Genomic DNA, 17,859 nt, shown 5'->3' with positions numbered 1-17,859 from the left:
TACTTAAAAAAAAATCTTCCTGAAAATATACTCAAATACAGAGTTTTTTTTCATTTTCATCTTTGGTGTTACAATAAAAATACATTTATTTCATTTGAAAGAGTTTTGGTAAAGAGTAGCTGAATGATAAAAAGCAATCTCATGGTCTTGATTTTTCTGCGCTCTATGCCCTCATTTTAATCCAGCAACTGTAATCCAATTAAGTTCACTCCAAAGATTTTTTTGAAACTATAACTATAACTTAAGATTACGTTTTTTGTTTTTTGGGGGTTTTTTTTAGAAAGGGAGAGAGAAAGAGATGGCGGGGATGGGGGGAGAGAGAGAGAGCACGTGTGGGCACAAGCTGAGGGTTGGGACAGAGGGAGAAAAAGTCTTAAGCAGGCCCCATACCTAGCACGGAGCCCAGCGTTTGCGCACACTCAACCAACTGAGTCACCCAAGTGCCCCAAGATATAAAGTTTTAAAAAGGCAATGTCAAAAAAAAAAAAAAAAAAAGGCAATGTCATTAAAAAACTTCCAAATGTGCAGGTAGATAGTTTTCAATTCTCCTTTCTTAATGACAATTTCAGAATTGGGACAGAACTCTGTGCCATGCAAAGGGTAATTCTTCCTCCTCTGCTAATCTTCTTAGGAAGCTTCCCTTGTATAAAAAGAGAATGTCCCAAAGTAACGGTAGGTCTCTATGTCCATCGAATCAAACACAAATATAAGAGAAAGTCCACTGACTCCTTCTACTACCGCAGTGATGTTTTCAAATATTTAGCAAAATCCAGAGGCAAGTGAGTAGTTACTTCACCGCAATGTCTTTTGATTAGTTGATTTAAATCTTCATTCAAAAACAAATCCCCTTGTAAAACTTCACTCTGAAAAAAATATTCAAAGTGACTCACATTAAAAGTTCTTGTAACATAAACAAAAGCCAAGCTGTGAGCAAAACTGAAAATGTCAACAGTAGACCCCAAACCAACATATGAAACCTGACAGTGCCAAGCACTGGTTCAGGTCCAGGACACAGCTTACATTGAACCAAAGTCTCATGACCATCTCCAGAGTCCCGACCCCAGAGATCCCGCCTACCATCAGCAACTCCTAAACATGAAAAAAAATCTACCTATAATATAGTTAGTTAAGCAAGATGGAATCAGTTGATAAGAGACATTTAGTTTTTATTTCATCTTTTAAAAAAAGGATAATGAAAAAACATCACATACCTTCTTTTTGGAACTTGAAGACTGAACAGGAGGATTGAATGTCATTGCATCCATGCTGTATGTCTGAAAAAGTTCTGCAGCTGATCTATAATCACAGAAAGAATATAAAAACATCACTGTATCTGTATAACCTGAAAATAACTGGACTGTACTCAAAGAGGACTCACTATTCTAAACCCATATAGTAAAGTACAACATAATCCTGCTCTTGAAACCAACAAACTAACATACCTACTAAAATAAGTCCTAAATACTCATGTAGTGACAATGCTCATCAATGAAATATACCTCAGAGAGGCCTGGTAGACATTTAGAAATACAGGCCTGGACAAAAACAAAGCTGAGCAGAACTCCCAACTCAGTGTGATCAAATCCCAACTCAACCAGTTACACAGACAATACGCAACAAGGTCATGGGGGCCAGACAAGTGAAGAAGAGTTACCCTCCATGGATTTCAAATAGCTCAACCCCTCAGTTATTGGCCTGGATCAAAAGCAAAGAAAGGCCATTCAGGACACACTAACCATCCATACCCACAGCATGTAAACGAATCTTCAGTGACTTGGGATTGGTTCACATTCCTAGAAGGAAATCAGCAGGGGCCTCCAAGGATTACAATTAGAGTCTCATCCCAAGCTCCACCCTCCAGGGCAAGACCATCATGAGTTTCCCTTCTCAAGCTTTCAGGATAAACCCTTTCTTCATCATCCTCCAGAGAAAGAAATTTCTGACATAAATGAGGCCCGGATCAAGATCTCTGACAAAAACATGCCAGAAAAAGATCACGAATAAGAAAACAGACAGGTAATTGTTTTCCCTTTTAAAAAACAAGGACGGAGGACAGACAGGAAGTATGAGGATGAAAAAATGGGCCACTTTTTCATTTAATAAGGCCAAAAGTTATCTTTATAATACCCAGAAGGAAAAGGGTTCATGGAAAACTATAGAGTTTCTGCCTCATTTAGAGGGAGGAGCAGCTGACTTCTGCTGTGTAAAATATAGACCTATTTTCCTAAGTCTCCCAGTACCTTCAAGAGAAGTTGGAACTTTTAGGTGAATTTGTCCAGTATTTAAAATATAGCAAATAATTCCATTTTTGTTTAAACTCTGAAGAGGCCCAGAATGCCAGTTTGCTGGCCTACCAGTCACCTGTCTTTGATCTCCAAATCAGAGAAACCAGCAGGCTGCAAATGAGAAAAAGCTACACCAAAATATTAACTCTGAGTGGTGAGTATATTACAAGGGTATTTTTTATGTCACTTCCTTTTCTGTGTAATTGCCTCTTTTTGTAGGGGGAAAGGTCGTTATTTTTTCAACTTTACTGTACTTTTAAATTTTTCAGAATAAGAAGCTGGAAAAGGAACTTCTCTGGGCAGGGTGCTACTCCCCATCTGGAGCTGACAGTGGAGGCTGGAAGTACCAGCAGGTCAGGCCGCACAGCACCGAGAGAACTGGGGGCCCCACGGACAGGAAGCACGGCCCCTCTGAGCCACAGTGTTGCAAAGCGCTACTCTTCTCACTCCTCCCCTGCTGGCCCTACTGCAACCATTCGACGGTGGGGAGGAACCCACCGCGGCTGGACTCGTGGACATTCCCACAGAGCAAAGATGGCATTATCTCACTAACTGCTGAACCTGAGTGTCAGGGGTATGTGCTTTCACTATTCTTTCTACTTACCTGGATGTGTGAAACTTTTTATAACCAAAAAAATGTTAAGTGATTACCAAAAACACACTAACAAAATCATGGTCGGCATGTTTTCTCCTTAGAACAATTCAGGAATATGAAGTGAGACCAAATCCAGATCAACTGGTACTTTGTGTTTCAAAATCTATCACTTTCTAAAGCAGGCAGCTCAGCGTGAATAGTGACCAGGCGCGGCTTGTGGTCTGATGCCTACCTCCGGCTCAACTCCGGTTTGAGCGCTTGCGAGCCTTCGGACGGGGCTCCGGCAATCAGGTGAGCCGCAAAGCTCTGCACGGTAGGATGGTAGTGTCTCTGAAGGACAGCAGGACAGCCACATTTTGTACAGGTCAGTACTTGATAAAACACGGGCTACAGCAAAGATCTTCTCGAACACACACTCATTTTTTACAACCATGTACATATATGTAATTCACAGTAACCACATACCCACAGAAAAAATACTCTTTGCTCCCATGATGACAACATGAAACCTGATGACCAAGCTACCAGGGATGTAGTTCAGTCTTGCTTTTATAGTATGAAAAGAAAAATCAAGAGGCTATTTCTCTTTTAGAGTGAAAAAAGTTAGCTTCCAACAGGTTTCCTGAAACACACTTGCTACAAGGCTCCCTCCAATACGCGCGCACTGTGGGATCACTACAGTGCCACCCTCTTGAAACTGAGGGGCTACCAGCGTCTCCCTGGGCAGGACCGAATACAAACCTTCCATTCCGGATCATGCTGGGGAAAGAGTTCAATTTTCTAAACCTCACCCCACAAAAATGTCATTTTCTGCCTCCTTAGAAAATGCACCTCATCAACTTAAAAACCAGAAAGAGCAAAGTAAAATGTAGATTAGTAAAACAGGAATTCTCCAAAAGGCCATACCAGAACAAAATTATATTGAGAACTCTGGCAATAATAACAACTTGGGGGAAAAGTGAAAAACACTGCTCACAAAGAAAGGACCATCCTTACCCGTAGTGCGTGCAATTCCCAAAGTGCGGTGTTCTGAGCATTGCAATACTCGGGTTCATCCAGCTCAGGAAGGAAAACCCCACTTCCCTGAGACTCGTTGTCAAGCAACAGATCTGTTTTTGGGAAAGTCTGCAAAAATGTCACATTAAAAAGAAGTAATTAATACTGGCAAAGAATGTTATTGGGTTCTACACTTTTTTTCAAAAAAATATTTTATTTATTTGACAGAGCAAGGAAGCTTGTGTATAAGCAGGGGGAGTAGCAGGCACAGAGAGGGAGAGGCAGGCTTCCCACTGAGCTGGAAGCCCAATGGGGGGGCTCAATCCCTGATCATGATCTGAGCCAAAGGCAGATGCTTAACTGAAAGCACCCCTGGATTCTGTACCTTCATCTGAATTTAAATTTATTTTGATTTTTATGCTTAAATAAGAAACATAAGCAGAGTGCCTGGCTGGCTCAATGGGTGGAGTGACTCTTGATCTTGGGGTCATAAATTCAAGCCCCATGTTGGGTAGAGCCTACTTAGAAACTAAAATATGTTTTTGGTGTGTTTTTATTTGTTTTTAAAGATTTATATTTATTTGACAGAGAGAAAACGTGCGCACAAATGGGGGAGTAGCAGGGAGCAGGGAGGGAGAAGCAGGCTCCTCCTGACACAGGGTTCTATCCCAGGACCCTGGGATCATGACCTGAGCCTAAAGCAGATGCTTAACCAACTGAGCCACCCAGACACCCCCAAAATAATATATTTTTTTGAAAGAGCTATAAACATATTTGTACTGACACAAAAATGTGTCCATCACCATTAGTGTTAAAAAAAATGTTATAATGTATACCATAAAAAAGTGGTGTTGTCTATGTGTATGTGCTGTACGTTTTATATATGAATGAAAAAGTCTAAAAAAAAAAGTTTGCTGGAAGGAAACCCAACAAATGGTAGGATGGTTACCTCTGGAGAGTATCAACAGGGGTGGAAATGCTTTCATTTTGTAATTTTATATAGTTCTTTTCTCTCTGGATTTTACCATTTTTTCATTATCATAGTAATAACATAAATAGGGAAAAAAGATGCAAACAAGACAGCAGTGTTGTACTACCACTGAACTTAGCTTTGTATCCTTACTTACATGCATTAATATTCTGTTAGTTGCTAAAATGCCAATGCTTGAATTTGGAAGAACGTGAAGAGCAAGGGTACAAAGACGCTTGATGAAAGCAAGGGCTCTCTGCTGAGAAACCTGCTTTCTGCGCTTAGTTAGCATCACATCAAGGCACTGGAGGAGAATCTCGACACCTTCATTGGTAGCACCTAAAACAGCAGATATACCCTTCAGGTCTGTTCTCCTTACCTTTTGTTTTTTTTTTTTTTTAAGTCAATTAGCCAACCCCAACCAACCTACAGTACATCATTAGTTTCAGATGTAGTGTTTCATAATTCATCGGTTGCATAAAACAGCCCGTGCTCGTCACATCACATGCCCTCCTTAAGGCCCCTCACCCAGTTACTCCCTATCCCTACCCTCCAGCAACCCTAAGGTAGTTTCCTATTTAAGAGTTTCTCATGGTTTGTCTCCCTCTCTGGTTTCTTTCCCTTCCGCTTTCCCTCTCTTCCCCAGTGGTCTTCTACCCTGTTGCTTATGTTCCTCAAATGAGTGACACTGTATAACTGTCTTTTTCTGACTGACTTATTTCACTCAGCATAATACCTTCCAGTCCCATCCACGCTGATGTAAGTGGTATGTATCCGTCCTTTCTGAGAGCTAATATTCCATTGTATATCTACATACTTACATCTCATCTTCTTTATCCATTCATCTATTGATGCACCTCTCAGCTCTTTCCAGAATGGCTACTGTGGACATCGCTGCTATCAACACTGGGCTGCAGGTGCCCCTTCAGATCATTACATTTGTATCTTTGGGGTAAATACCTAGTATCATTACTTTTTCATTATACAGCTTCACTGCACTCCAGAAAAACTCAAGACGACTGTCATACCTGTCCCAAATCATTCCCTTAACCAATGAAGTAGTGCTATGCTGCTCAGGAGATGCAGAGGGTTCTACCATAGCTCCAGTCAATTCCGGAAATTCTCTCTCTCCAACTCTTAACATAAAGTTAAATACAGATTTGTGGCCCTCAGAGGCCAACATTTTAATACACCAATTCTGATTTCTTATTTTTCATTGACTACACACAAGATATTCTTAAAAGGTAAGTATTTATTCAAGACACATTATCTAAATGTACATACCTGCATGTAACTTGAACAGTGTTTTATACAGATGTGTATAGAACTTCATCGGATCAATATTCAGAACATCACCTTTGAAATTACAACAATTAGGTATGTTACAGCCTCCAAACGTAAAGCAAACAAAACTTGATTAAGAAAATATTTTACCTTGCCCAGAAAGAATATGAAAAGCAGTCTGGACGCAGTGAAGACTTTCTTGATAGCTCAGGTCCTTGAAAAAAAGGGAGAGAAGGACACTGAGGATAATAATCACCATTCATACCTTAAAAATTCATTAGTAGAGTTACTTACACCAGACTCGATGAGATTATGCAGTACTACTAATAAATCATCAAAAAACTCCACATTTATAAGGTGAGCAAACCTAGAATCAAACAGAGCTTAGTCAACAGGTGACCTAAAAACACAAATAAAACAGCTAGAAATTAAACTTGACTTTAAAGTCCTATTTTTAATATTCCCTATTTCAATGTTAGTTATGATGCAGATGGTGGTAATTATTGATACTTCTCATTAATTCACAATGACCTTTTTTCTTAAGATTTTGTTTATTTATTGGATAGAGAAAGAGAGATCACATGTGGGCAGAGCAGCAGGCGGGGGGCGGAGGGGGGGGAAGCAGGCTCCCCACTGAGCAGAGAGCCCAATGCAGGGCTCAATCCCAGGACCCTGAGATCATGACCTGAGCCCAAGGCAGAGGCTTAAGCCACTGAGTCACCCAGGCACCCCCAGAATGACCTTTCTAGCAATTCATCTACAGCTGGACACTATACTCAGCAGGAATATATGAGGCACTAAACAAACTGAAAATATTTCAGAAATACTTCTGCCCTACAGAACAAGTTGTTAAAAACAACTCCCCAAGGAAGTGTACCAGCTACCCCATGCTGTTCTAACTCATAAAAGAGTCAAAAACATCAGCTTCTGGGAAAATGGGAAGCAGGAAAAGAGAAACGAGGAAAGAGACTGTTATTTATAGGAATATGGACCCTACTAAAGCTTTAAAAATAAAATGGAAAGAATACTGGACCTAGTATCTAGTTCAGGCTCTGCAATTAATTGCCTGTATGATCCTAGGTAAGTCGCTTGTCAGTCCTGGGCCTCTGTTTCTAGAAATAACTGAGATCCCTAGGTAGAGTTATAGAAGAATCATCTGACCTACTAAATGTGAGAGCACTCAGTATAGTATAAAATCCTAGGCAATGATGTACTTAAGTCAAGATCTTTCTTCAATATTAGTGCAAGAGCCTTTGACACTATGTAAATCTTAGACAAAAAGGACTCTTAAATGTGATACACTCCCTGTGGACTAGTACAACTTTTTGTGTGAAGAAACTGTGCAATATTTATCAACATTTAAAGCGAGCAGACCCTCTGACCAACAATATATGCACACAAGTGCATGAAGGGGTTTCCAGTACAGCACAGGGGGCTGGCCAAATAAAAGTATTACTGATCCATGAAATGGAATATTCTAAATGTTTAAAAAAAAAAATGGTGGATATAATCACACCAACATGGAAAGATACCCAAAGTAACCATTTTATCAAAACAGAAAAGCCAAGGGGCGCCTGGGTGGCTCAGTGGGTTGGGCCGCTGCCTTCGGCTCGGGTCATGATCTCAGAGTCCTGGGATCGAGTCCCGCATCGGGCTCTCTGCTCGGCAGAGAGCCTGCTTCCCTCTCTCTCTCTCTCTGGCTGCCTCTCTGTCTACTTGTGATTTCTCTCTGTCAAATTAATAAATAAAATCTTAAAAAAAAAAAAAAAAAAAAAAAAAAAAAAAAAGAAAAGCCAAGTTACAGAACATCTACATAGCAGGATTCTGTGTGAGACAGAAGACAGGCAGACACACTTATGTACTTACATAGGAAGTGAAATTATAATTTTTAAATTTTGTATTCTTCTGAATCATTTGAATTTTTAAAGCAAATCGATATGACTAAAAGCTTTTTTAAATAAAGGAACTAGTCACTGAAAAACAAACAGGAGGTCCTATTCAACGTAGAAATATTCCCTTCTCTGACCAACCTCTCTTTCAGTCTTTTCAATAACAAGGCCCAATTACTTTATAATTCCATCGCCAAATAACTCCACTCATTACAAAGAAATTTCTTACACTAACCAGAACTTGCCTTTTCTCTGACTTTCAACCCTAAGTCCTATTTCTAACACTGTGCTGTCCAACGATAACAGCCATTAGCACATGAGGCTATTAGTCATTTAAAATGGGGCTGGTCCAAACTGAGATATCCTGTGTAATATTCATCGGTTTTTATGGGAAAAAAGAATACCAAATATCTCAATAACTAATACCGATTGTATATCAAAATATTTTAGGTAAGCGGACTTCGATAAAATTTGTCAAAATTAATTGCACCAGTTTTTTACTTTTTTAATGTGGCTAATGGAAAACTTTAAATTACATGTGTAGTTCCCGTTATAATTCTACTGCACTGTTCTAGAGAATACTACCTCAAATACCTGGAAAACCATCAAAAGCACCATTATTCTAGTTTGCATCCCCCAACAGGTTCATAAAAATATACAGAGAGATTTCTCTTTGCAGGGAAGATTACACAGGACTCGAGAAAGGATATGCAAGCAGGGTTAGAACAGACTTAAGAGTCGCCTGCACAGACCACTCAGAAGTCTGACAGTGGCTAACTGGCCATAGTGCAGAAAGAACCAAGAACTGAGCAATGAATCTTCAGGACCCTCAGAACTTAGTCAGCAGAAGGAAGGAGTTATGAAGGAGATTTAAAAAATAAAGGGCTTGAGATGAGAAAACTAAAAAGACAGTGTTCTGAACAGTTTCAAGGAAAGGCCAATGACAAACAAAGACAGAAAAACACTGGGTCATCATTAGTGAACCTTGGTTAAGAGGCATGGGTTTTTTGGTCTTATTTAGAAAGAATCAAAAATGCTTCAACCTACACAGCCCTTACTTGGCAAGGCCTTCTAGAACTGCTGGCAGGAGAGGTGACCTCTGGGCCTTCTTCAATATTCTGAAGTAGGTCACAAACACAATATTCAAAGTCTCCGTGTGCTGGCAGAAGAAGCAGACAAAATGACTTGAATATAACCCTACACTCTTTCTCCTGACTTATCCCAACAATGACGGTCAAAGCCCAACCTTTCTGTCCCTTCCCAACCCTCTCCACAATCCAATCTTAAGAGTTTCCATAAAACAGGATGAAGATACACACCCTGTGATGTCATGAGACCAGCAATGATCACATGAAAGCCTTGGGAGACAAACTGAGATCAGACCACCCCAAGTTGCAACTATAATCTCTAGTTAAAACCATTTCACAAAACATTTTAAAAGCGTCAGAGAATGTGAAACTGCCTACCACTTTAAGTTTTTTCTCAGTGCTCTCTGAAGCTTCTGCCTCCAGAAGCTCTCGCTCCAACTTCTCTTCTGCTTTCTTCCACTGGAATGAGACAAGGAAAGAAAAAGTAAGAGCACATAACACTGAGTGAAAAAGCAAGCTTCAAAGAGGCATAATATGTAAACATTCTAAAACACATACCCTAGACTACATAAGAATACAAACACAAAGATCTGGAGAAGCAGCAAGCACGCACCAAGCCAAGGACAGCAGCTGCCTCCTGGGAGGAAGGCAGGACAAGACTGGGGTGAGGAACAAAGGGGACTCTAACTATATCACCGACGGTTTCTTCTCAAGAACAAAACTGAAGTCTATTAGTATTTGCTCATTGTGAATGGTAGATACATGGGTTATGCTGTATTAGTCTCAATAATTTCCATTTTTTTCAAAAGAAAGAGAAAAGGAAGAACACAGAGCCCAGAAATAATTCTTATTGTTAAATCCTCTATAACACAGCAATTAGTCATCAACGATACTTCCTAAACACATTTACACACAATGCATAAAACCAGATACTACAGGGGCTCCCGGGTGGCTCAGTTGTTAAGCGTCTGCCTTCGGCTCAGATCACGATTCCAGGGTCCTGGGATCAAGCCCCACATCAGGCTCCCTGCTCAACAGGAAGCCTGCTTCTCCCTCTCCCACTCCCCCTGCTTGTGGTTCCCTCTTTCTGTGTCAAATAAATAAACAAAATCTTAAAAAAAAAAAAATCAGATACTATAGAGGAATTCAACAAATTATCAGTGTTTCCCACTTCTTTATGCTGTATGAGCAGCAAATAATGGTTGCTAAGCTGCCTGAGACTCAGGGGACCATCTCAGGAAGAGTTTCCTTCCTTCATGCAAACTTAAGGAGCTGCCATGTTCTAGTGGGTCTTTTGTTTCACCATCACAGCTGCACACATGCTGTTTCTAACAGGGATATACAATTTATATTAGGATAGCATGATAAATAGTTAAAAGATTTACCTTCATTTGTTTCTAATTACTAAGTCTATTTTGGTACTTCTGCCCCATTTTCAAAATTTATTTTAGGCATATTCAAAGACGGATATCCCTGAAAAGTATCTTTTGTTTTGTTTTTATAAGCAATTTGATAACCAACCCTGTCTTGAGAAGTAATAACAACGATGCTAGCAGTGGCAATTCACGTCTATACATTATACAGCACACCCAGTGCCACGCATTTGCTAAGTGCTTCACATAATTAATTCATCTTATTAAGACGGAAGGGTGACCCACGAAGTAGCTGCTTTTACTAGCTCCGTTTCTCAAAATCTAAAAAAAAAAAGTTTTATACTAAATAAACAAGGGGCTGGAATTTCAACCTAGGTTTCAAATAAGAAACGTGGTTCAATTAACAAAATCTCACTTTATTGCCCGTTTACATAAATATCACCTTCCTGGTCAAGGAAGGGATCTGCGTATCACAATGAATCTAAGACAATCTGAACAGTAAAAATAAAAGCCAGCATGACACAGAAATTTTTTCATCAACTGATCTTTTTGCCAATGAACTGTCAATTTAATAAAGCAATTCTCTGCAATAACTGGGGAAAATAAAATTTTCTAAATATTAGGTTTTGATATATTTATTTTTATGATTTAACTATGCTCTCTGCCTGTGCCTACATTATGATTTTAATCTGAAGTCAAGCAAAAAAGGAAATCAACCAAACCTTTCTCTGCATTCTTGATAGAGTTTTTCTCTTTTCCTTGAAAGTCATGAACTTTTTTGGTTTATTAATGTCCTCTGCATCTTTTTTCACTTCTATTTCTTTGATTCTTAAGCACAAGAATGTCTTTAACATCTAATAGGAGAAAATACAATACACAGTTTAATATTTCTATTGCCCTCAAACCCTTTATACAGAAAAGCATTTAACAATGTTTTTCCTTCCTTTACGCCAAAAAACAAACAAACAAGGGGCGCTTGGGTGGCTCAGTGGGTTAAACCTCTGCCTTTGGCTCAGGTCATAATCTCAGGGTCCTGGAATCAACCCCACATCGGGCTCTGCTTGGCGGGGAGCCTGCTTCCTCCTCTCTCTCTGCCTGCCTCTCTGCCTACTTGTGATCTCTCTCTCTCTGTCAAATAAATAAATAAAATCTTTAAAACAAACAAACAAAATACCTGTGACACACCTTTTATCACATTTCACACTAAAGTTCTATTATCTTATTGCTAAACATATTCGGTAATCTATGTCTATAATAGGACACTAGTATTTGGCTAAATACACATAACAATATTTGGCAGTGTAATGAGTAGAAAAAAGACAGAACATATTACCTGGCATTGGTACTTAGAGTTACCAAGAGTAGACAGGCCAGAAAAAGGTTTGGACCAGTATGGAAGGAGAAAATGTAAATTAGCTATTTCTAAACCACCTGTAATTTACCAAACCAGCCTCCATTTTGCAGTCAGCAGTTCTAATCCTCATCTTTTTCCACCAATTAAAAAAAATAATAATAACAACAAAAAAAAAAGAAACCCATGCAAGACCAGTGTTATTAATTTTAAGACAAGTTATTTTCATTTAAGCCAATGGGTCTCCAACTTCAGCAAACATGAGAATTATCTGGAGATTTATAAATTTATAAATGTGTTTATTATTGGGCCCAGCATCTAAACTTTAAAAATTTAACTCACAGAATACTCCTGTTAGTATGAAAAAACAATATAGCCAAGATGTTCTCTTTTATGATCACTATAGAAACTACTCAGCTGTCCATCAAGTAGGGGGCTAATTCATATAATAGGAAACTAAAAGATGTTAAAAAAAGGATGAGACAGCCCTCTACAACACAAAATGAAAACAGCATTTATTCCATAGAATAAATGCATTTTTATTTTAAAATCTAAACATGTATTATATAATTTTAAAGATACATAAACAAGTATATATGTCTGTATGTATAAGCACCTAGAATTCGTACTAAATTGTTAAGAACAGTTAACACTTGAGGAGTCTTTTACAAAGAATAAAATTCCTCATAACAACTGAAAATGAACTTTGCAGTTTAAAAACAAATAAAATTCAAGGTTAGCAAAGGAAGGCTTACCTCTGGCCTAACTTCGTAATTTCTGCCCTTCACAAAACCAGAAATCACTTTAATCACACCAAGGGAAGCTTGGCCTAATTTATCTTGCTTAAACAGTTTCTTCACTGCCTCACAACACATTTCAGATACCTGAAAGAAATAAAATGTTACACTCAGCCAGTGCTCCTCAACTTTGGCACCACTGGCATTTTAAGCCAGACAACTATTCATTTGGTGGTGGACGGCTGTCCTGTGCATGGTGGGAAGTTTAGAAGTCCCCTAGCCTTTGCCCGCTAGATGCCAGTAGTAGCCACGGCAGAGGGGACAATCAAAACTGCGTGCAGACACAGCCTCACACTCCCTGGAGGGCAAAAGCACCCCCTGCTCAGAACCACCACACTAAACTTACATTCAAAGAATTTTCCTAAAGAGACAGCATTTAACAAAGTGACACTACTTTAGCAATAAATAATAGCTCCAAAAAAATTCTAAGACAAAAATAATAATCAAAAGATCTAGAACTTTTGTTCAGGATGAAAGCAACAACCACTTAGCAACCCACCGATTTTGACACGTCATTCATGAGAGGGACAATCAACACAATAATGTTGTTGTGAAAGTTGAAATGAGGTAGTGCCACCAACAGCTCACACAGGCTCCTCACAGCCACTTCTGCCAGTCCTTTGTAGGCCTTTAAGGAAACTACATTACTTTTCTTCAGTTTCCTTTGCTTCCAGTCTAATCAAAAGAGAACTGTAGTTACTGTACTCATTGATCAAAGCTTCAACTAATTAGCTTTCTTGAACAGGAATAAGCAATAATAGAATACACTGTGCAAATTCTTAAATGTTGTATCCACCCTTAGACACAAGTACAAACGTTATCATTAAATTTATCTGCAATCATCCACCCTCTGACTCTCACCATCATGTTAAGAACTTTGGCTTTCCATGCATTTTAAAAGATGTATCGTTAGAGGAAAAGGGTCTTGGGAATAAATCAGGGTAGGGGAGACAGAGAGCTAGATGCCTTACGGCAGAATCCCTGGACTGGGATCTACCAGGCTTTCCCCAAAACACTAGATTACAAGTCAAGAGACCTGGGTTCAAATCCTAATCCTCCACTATTTGGCTAATGAATATGAGCAAATTCCAGATTCTGAGCCCCGATCTCTTCCATGTTCCAAAATTCTGAAGAATCTAAAACATTTTCTCCCAACTTCTTGCTAATGCTCACTGTGGTATCTTTATCGAGGAGGTCAAGAAGATTTAAGTTTTTCTTCAAATAAAGATGATTCACAGTACCTCTTTTCTTTTTTTGAAGGTTTTACTTATTTGACAGAGCACATACGCACAAACAGGGGGAAGGACAAGCTGAGGGAGGAGGCTCCCCACTGAGCAGAGAGCCTGACATGGGGCTCTATCCCAGGACCCCGGGATCATGACTTGAGCCAAAAGCAGATGTTTAACCAACTGAGCCACCTAGGCGTCCCCACAGTACCTCTTTTCTAGAAATTTCTACATACATACTCTGCTTACCATAACATTGCATCTTGAATATGGAAAATATGCTGGTTTTTCTAGAGTAGGTTCAACACTTCCCTATACATCATACACAACCAGAGATGAGAAAGACAGTATAGATGACAGCGGCTGTGTTTTAAATTGCTTCTCATGTATATGAGTTTTTCTCAAACAAGCTGTAATCATCACAAGAACCATATCTTCTATTTACTTAAACCTGACAATGCTTCATAATGGATGAATAAACAAAATGTATTTACATATATATCAATGGAATATTATTCAGCCTTTAAAAGGAAGGAAATTTTGACACGTGCTATGAGAATCTTAAAGACATTATGCTAAGTGAAACAAAGCAGTCACAAAAGGACAAATATTGTATAACTTATTGTAGAATTCGACTTATGAGGTTCCTGGATTAGCCAGATCCATATTCAACTCAAATTAGAAAGTAGAATGGTGGCTGCAATGGGCTGGGGCAGGAGAGAAAGGGGCGCTCAGGCTTAACAGAGAACTTCCGCGGGGGAAGGTGCCAAAGTGCCACCAATGCACAGCGGTGACAGCTAGATGACACCGGATTTACCGAACACCACAAATCTGTAAGCTTTACAAAGAGTTACAATGGTAGAGTTGTATTTTACCATAATTTTTTTTTTTTTAAGATTTTATTTATTTGACAGAGAGAGATCACAAGTAGGCAGAGAGGCAGGCAGAGAGAGAGAGGAGGAAGCAGGCTCCCTGCTGAACAGAGAGCCCGATGCGGGACTCGATCCCAGGACTCTGAGATCATGACCTGAGCCGAAGGCAGTGGCTTAACCCACTGAGCCACCCAGGCGCCCCACCATAATTTTTTTAAAACTTAAAAAAACAAGACTTCATAAGGTTCCACCAGCTTAGAAAAGACCTACACCCGCGTGGTGCAGCACAGAGGCCATAAGCCACATGTGACCACTGAACGTCTGAACTGTGGCTAGTCCAAACGCAGACATACGCATCAGATTTTGAACTTAGTACAAAAAAAGGAATGTAAGATACCTAATTTTTAAAACTGATTACATGTTGAAATCATCATATACATAGTAATTTCACTACTTTTTACATTTTTTTCCTTAGCATGGTTACGTATTTTTCAAATGATGTATGTGTCTCATGTTCTATTTCTCTTGGACAGTGCTGGTCCACACAAAGCTCCCAGGCCTTGGAATGTATGCTCCCAAGGAGGCTCCAGTTGGGAGGCCAGAGCATGAAAGCAACATCCACAGCACCCAACCCCACCATCTCCTTCCTGCCCTTACTGGGCCAATAGAATTCGGCAGTCCTGTTCCCGCTGAGACAGCAACTAGGTGATCCTTAGGCCCACTACTGAGTAAAGGAGCCCAGCTGAGTAAAGTGAAAGTACCTGACCTAACCTAGGCAACTGAATTTCTTCTCCATTCATGCTCCAATTTTCATAGGCCCCTCCTTTTCTGAACAAAGAAGAGAATAAAGGTTTGGTGGAAGAGTTTGTTATCCAATACAACCAACTTCTTTCTAGTCCATTTTTAAGGCACTAATTTCATCCATTTCTAGTCATCCTTCTCCCCTAACTACCCTCTCCAAATAAAAACCAGCAGCATAAATTTCAACCATTCACAAATTCAAGAAACATACAAGGAAAAGGCCTAGAGCAACAATAATACTAAAAGCTGATCAATACAGGCTACCCACCGTTGTAAGCAACTTTCATCTAGAAACTAATTTACTTCTCACAACAATCCTATGAAATAAGTACTATTTTTAAGATTTTTATTTATTTATTTGACAGCGAGAGATCACAAGTAGGCAGAGAGGCAGGCGGGGTGGCGGAGGGCAGGCTCCCCCCCAAGCAGAGAGCCCGATGTGGGCCTTGATCCCAGGACCCTGAGATCATGACCTGAGCCGAAGGCAGAGGCTTAACCCACTGAGCCACTCAGGTGCCCAAAATAAGTACTATTATTTATAAACAGAAAAATGGAAACAATGAGAGATTAAGTAATTTGCCCACCACATGGGCATTAAGTAGAGGGCCCAGATTTGAACCCAGGAAGTCGGACTATAGACTCTGCTCTTGACAACATGCTACTCATCTTCCAGACCAAAGTAAATTAGTTACATATTTTTAAAATGTTTAATATACCTTTAACCATTTGCTCCAGATTTTCCAAATAAAATTTATATTGGCTAACCAGGCCTTCTTCAAATTCTCTTAACTTCTGGGTTTCTTTGCAGATCTGAAAAAATCAGAAAGACCACTCATTTTTTTAAATCAAAATATCAAAATCCTTAAATTAGCACAAAATGTGAGTGCATAGTATATACCCAGTCCTACAAAAACAAACCAAAAAACCCTACTATTTCTCCCATCCCTACCTCTCCAAAATGTTCAGCTTATTTTGTACAGTAATTGTTTTCTATCATTACCTTGGTAGATTTTTCTGCCTCTGTGAGGGGTCGTATTTTATATGAAGGAGTAATGTCTTTAAATAACTCCAACAGGGAAATTACCACCAGCTTTCGAACAGTAACAGCCACATCAGGATCCTGTTCCATCAGCATGGAACGTAGTTCTTTCAATTTTTTAATCTGTTAAAGAAATAAAGAACTTGGAAGGGCAGAGAAATGACTGCAAAACAATTATGAACAAAAGACAATAGCCTCACATCTGGCACAAGTGGAATCCATGCAGTGACTCACAGAGTTTAGTCATACACAACTCCAGCTACGACTCACATTACCAAAAGATAAATCATCAAAGCCAATCTTATCTTTGGTAAATCGAAGATACAGACTTTTCAAAAAGTTTAAATTTATTAATATACCTACTCTTTGAAATTTTTTTTACTGGGTTTTCTTAAAAGCATGTGCCTCTTAATTTTTTTTTTGAAATTAAAATGTTATATACACCAAATATATTCATCACATATACAGAAGTTAATCAGGAATTTATAAGTAGAATGTATATACATTAGCCTCAACAAGACTCGTACAAAAAATCATTTGTATGAAGTAATGCTGAAGTAAAAAACAGTTCAATGAATGTCCTTGCTTTGATGAACTATTGCCTGCTAGGTATCTTGAGAAGAAATCCTCTGGTTAGTCAGCAACATCTGCTGCAGCAGGGCTAGGATCAATATACTCCCACCTATTCGCTAGCCCTAACTCATGGGAGTATGAGGCTCCAGAGCTGGAAGACCCAGATTCTAATCCAGCAACTGTTGAAATCATAACAAATTTACTTGAATTTTTTAGGGCTCAATTTTTCAGTAAGATCAACAGTTCTTGTCTTTACGGTTTTATAATGATTAAATGAGATGATAGAGGTGAGATATATTCCAAATTTCCCTCCCTAATTCTGCTCCAGACTTTCCCTTCGCTTTGTTAAGAAAGAACAAGTACCACTCCAAAACGTACCCAGATGCATTTTTTTCTACAAAGGTAAATAATACTGTTCAATAAACAAATAAACAAAGGTAAATAATACTGTTCAATAAACAGTATATTCACAGTAGGATGACAGGAACACCAACATTAACAGGAACAGTAGTACTACTTTACAAGACTTCATGTATATTTGATTATTTATCCCTTACAACAAAGTTTTAAAATAGGTACCATTCTCTTTTTAGAGATGAAGAAAATGAGTCTTGAGTAAAAGGACTTACCCAAAGTCTAACAGACAGTACTCCAGGTTTCTGAAGTCCACGTGTTCTAACCATGACCATCTTCACCACTGTTCCATGGCCCACTGATCAT

At 39.1% G+C, this 17,859-nt stretch overlaps 1 protein-coding gene across 2 annotated transcripts in view; it reads right to left on the bottom strand.

The window, feature by feature from the left end:
* Positions 1-19: 19 nt before the first annotated feature.
* The window catches only part of NOC3L (NOC3 like DNA replication regulator), a 26,855-nt gene continuing 9,015 nt past the window's right edge, over positions 20-17,859 (bottom strand). For both annotated transcript variants that reach the window (XM_045068964.1, XM_004749636.3), the window contains exons 7-21: positions 16,528-16,689; positions 16,244-16,337; positions 13,128-13,303; positions 12,587-12,715; positions 11,203-11,334; positions 9,486-9,566; positions 9,078-9,178; positions 6,425-6,497; positions 6,281-6,344; positions 6,131-6,202; positions 5,004-5,185; positions 3,877-4,005; positions 3,113-3,210; positions 1,212-1,296; positions 20-863 (exon numbers count right to left, since the gene is read on the bottom strand). In XM_045068964.1, coding sequence (XP_044924899.1) covers positions 735-863; positions 1,212-1,296; positions 3,113-3,210; positions 3,877-4,005; positions 5,004-5,185; positions 6,131-6,202; positions 6,281-6,344; positions 6,425-6,497; positions 9,078-9,178; positions 9,486-9,566; positions 11,203-11,334; positions 12,587-12,715; positions 13,128-13,303; positions 16,244-16,337; positions 16,528-16,689 — 1,707 coding nt within the window. In that variant the 3' untranslated portion in view covers positions 20-734. The remainder of the gene's footprint in view (positions 864-1,211; positions 1,297-3,112; positions 3,211-3,876; positions 4,006-5,003; positions 5,186-6,130; positions 6,203-6,280; positions 6,345-6,424; positions 6,498-9,077; positions 9,179-9,485; positions 9,567-11,202; positions 11,335-12,586; positions 12,716-13,127; positions 13,304-16,243; positions 16,338-16,527; positions 16,690-17,859) is intronic.

Source organism: Mustela putorius, unplaced genomic scaffold, assembly GCF_011764305.1.
Source record: "Mustela putorius furo isolate JIRA1106 unplaced genomic scaffold, ASM1176430v1.1 tig00003909_pilon_pilon_pilon, whole genome shotgun sequence".
Taxonomy (NCBI): domain Eukaryota; kingdom Metazoa; phylum Chordata; class Mammalia; order Carnivora; family Mustelidae; genus Mustela; species Mustela putorius.
The sequence above is the reverse complement of the archived record's forward strand: the minus strand, read 5'-3'. Positions and strand labels throughout refer to the sequence as shown.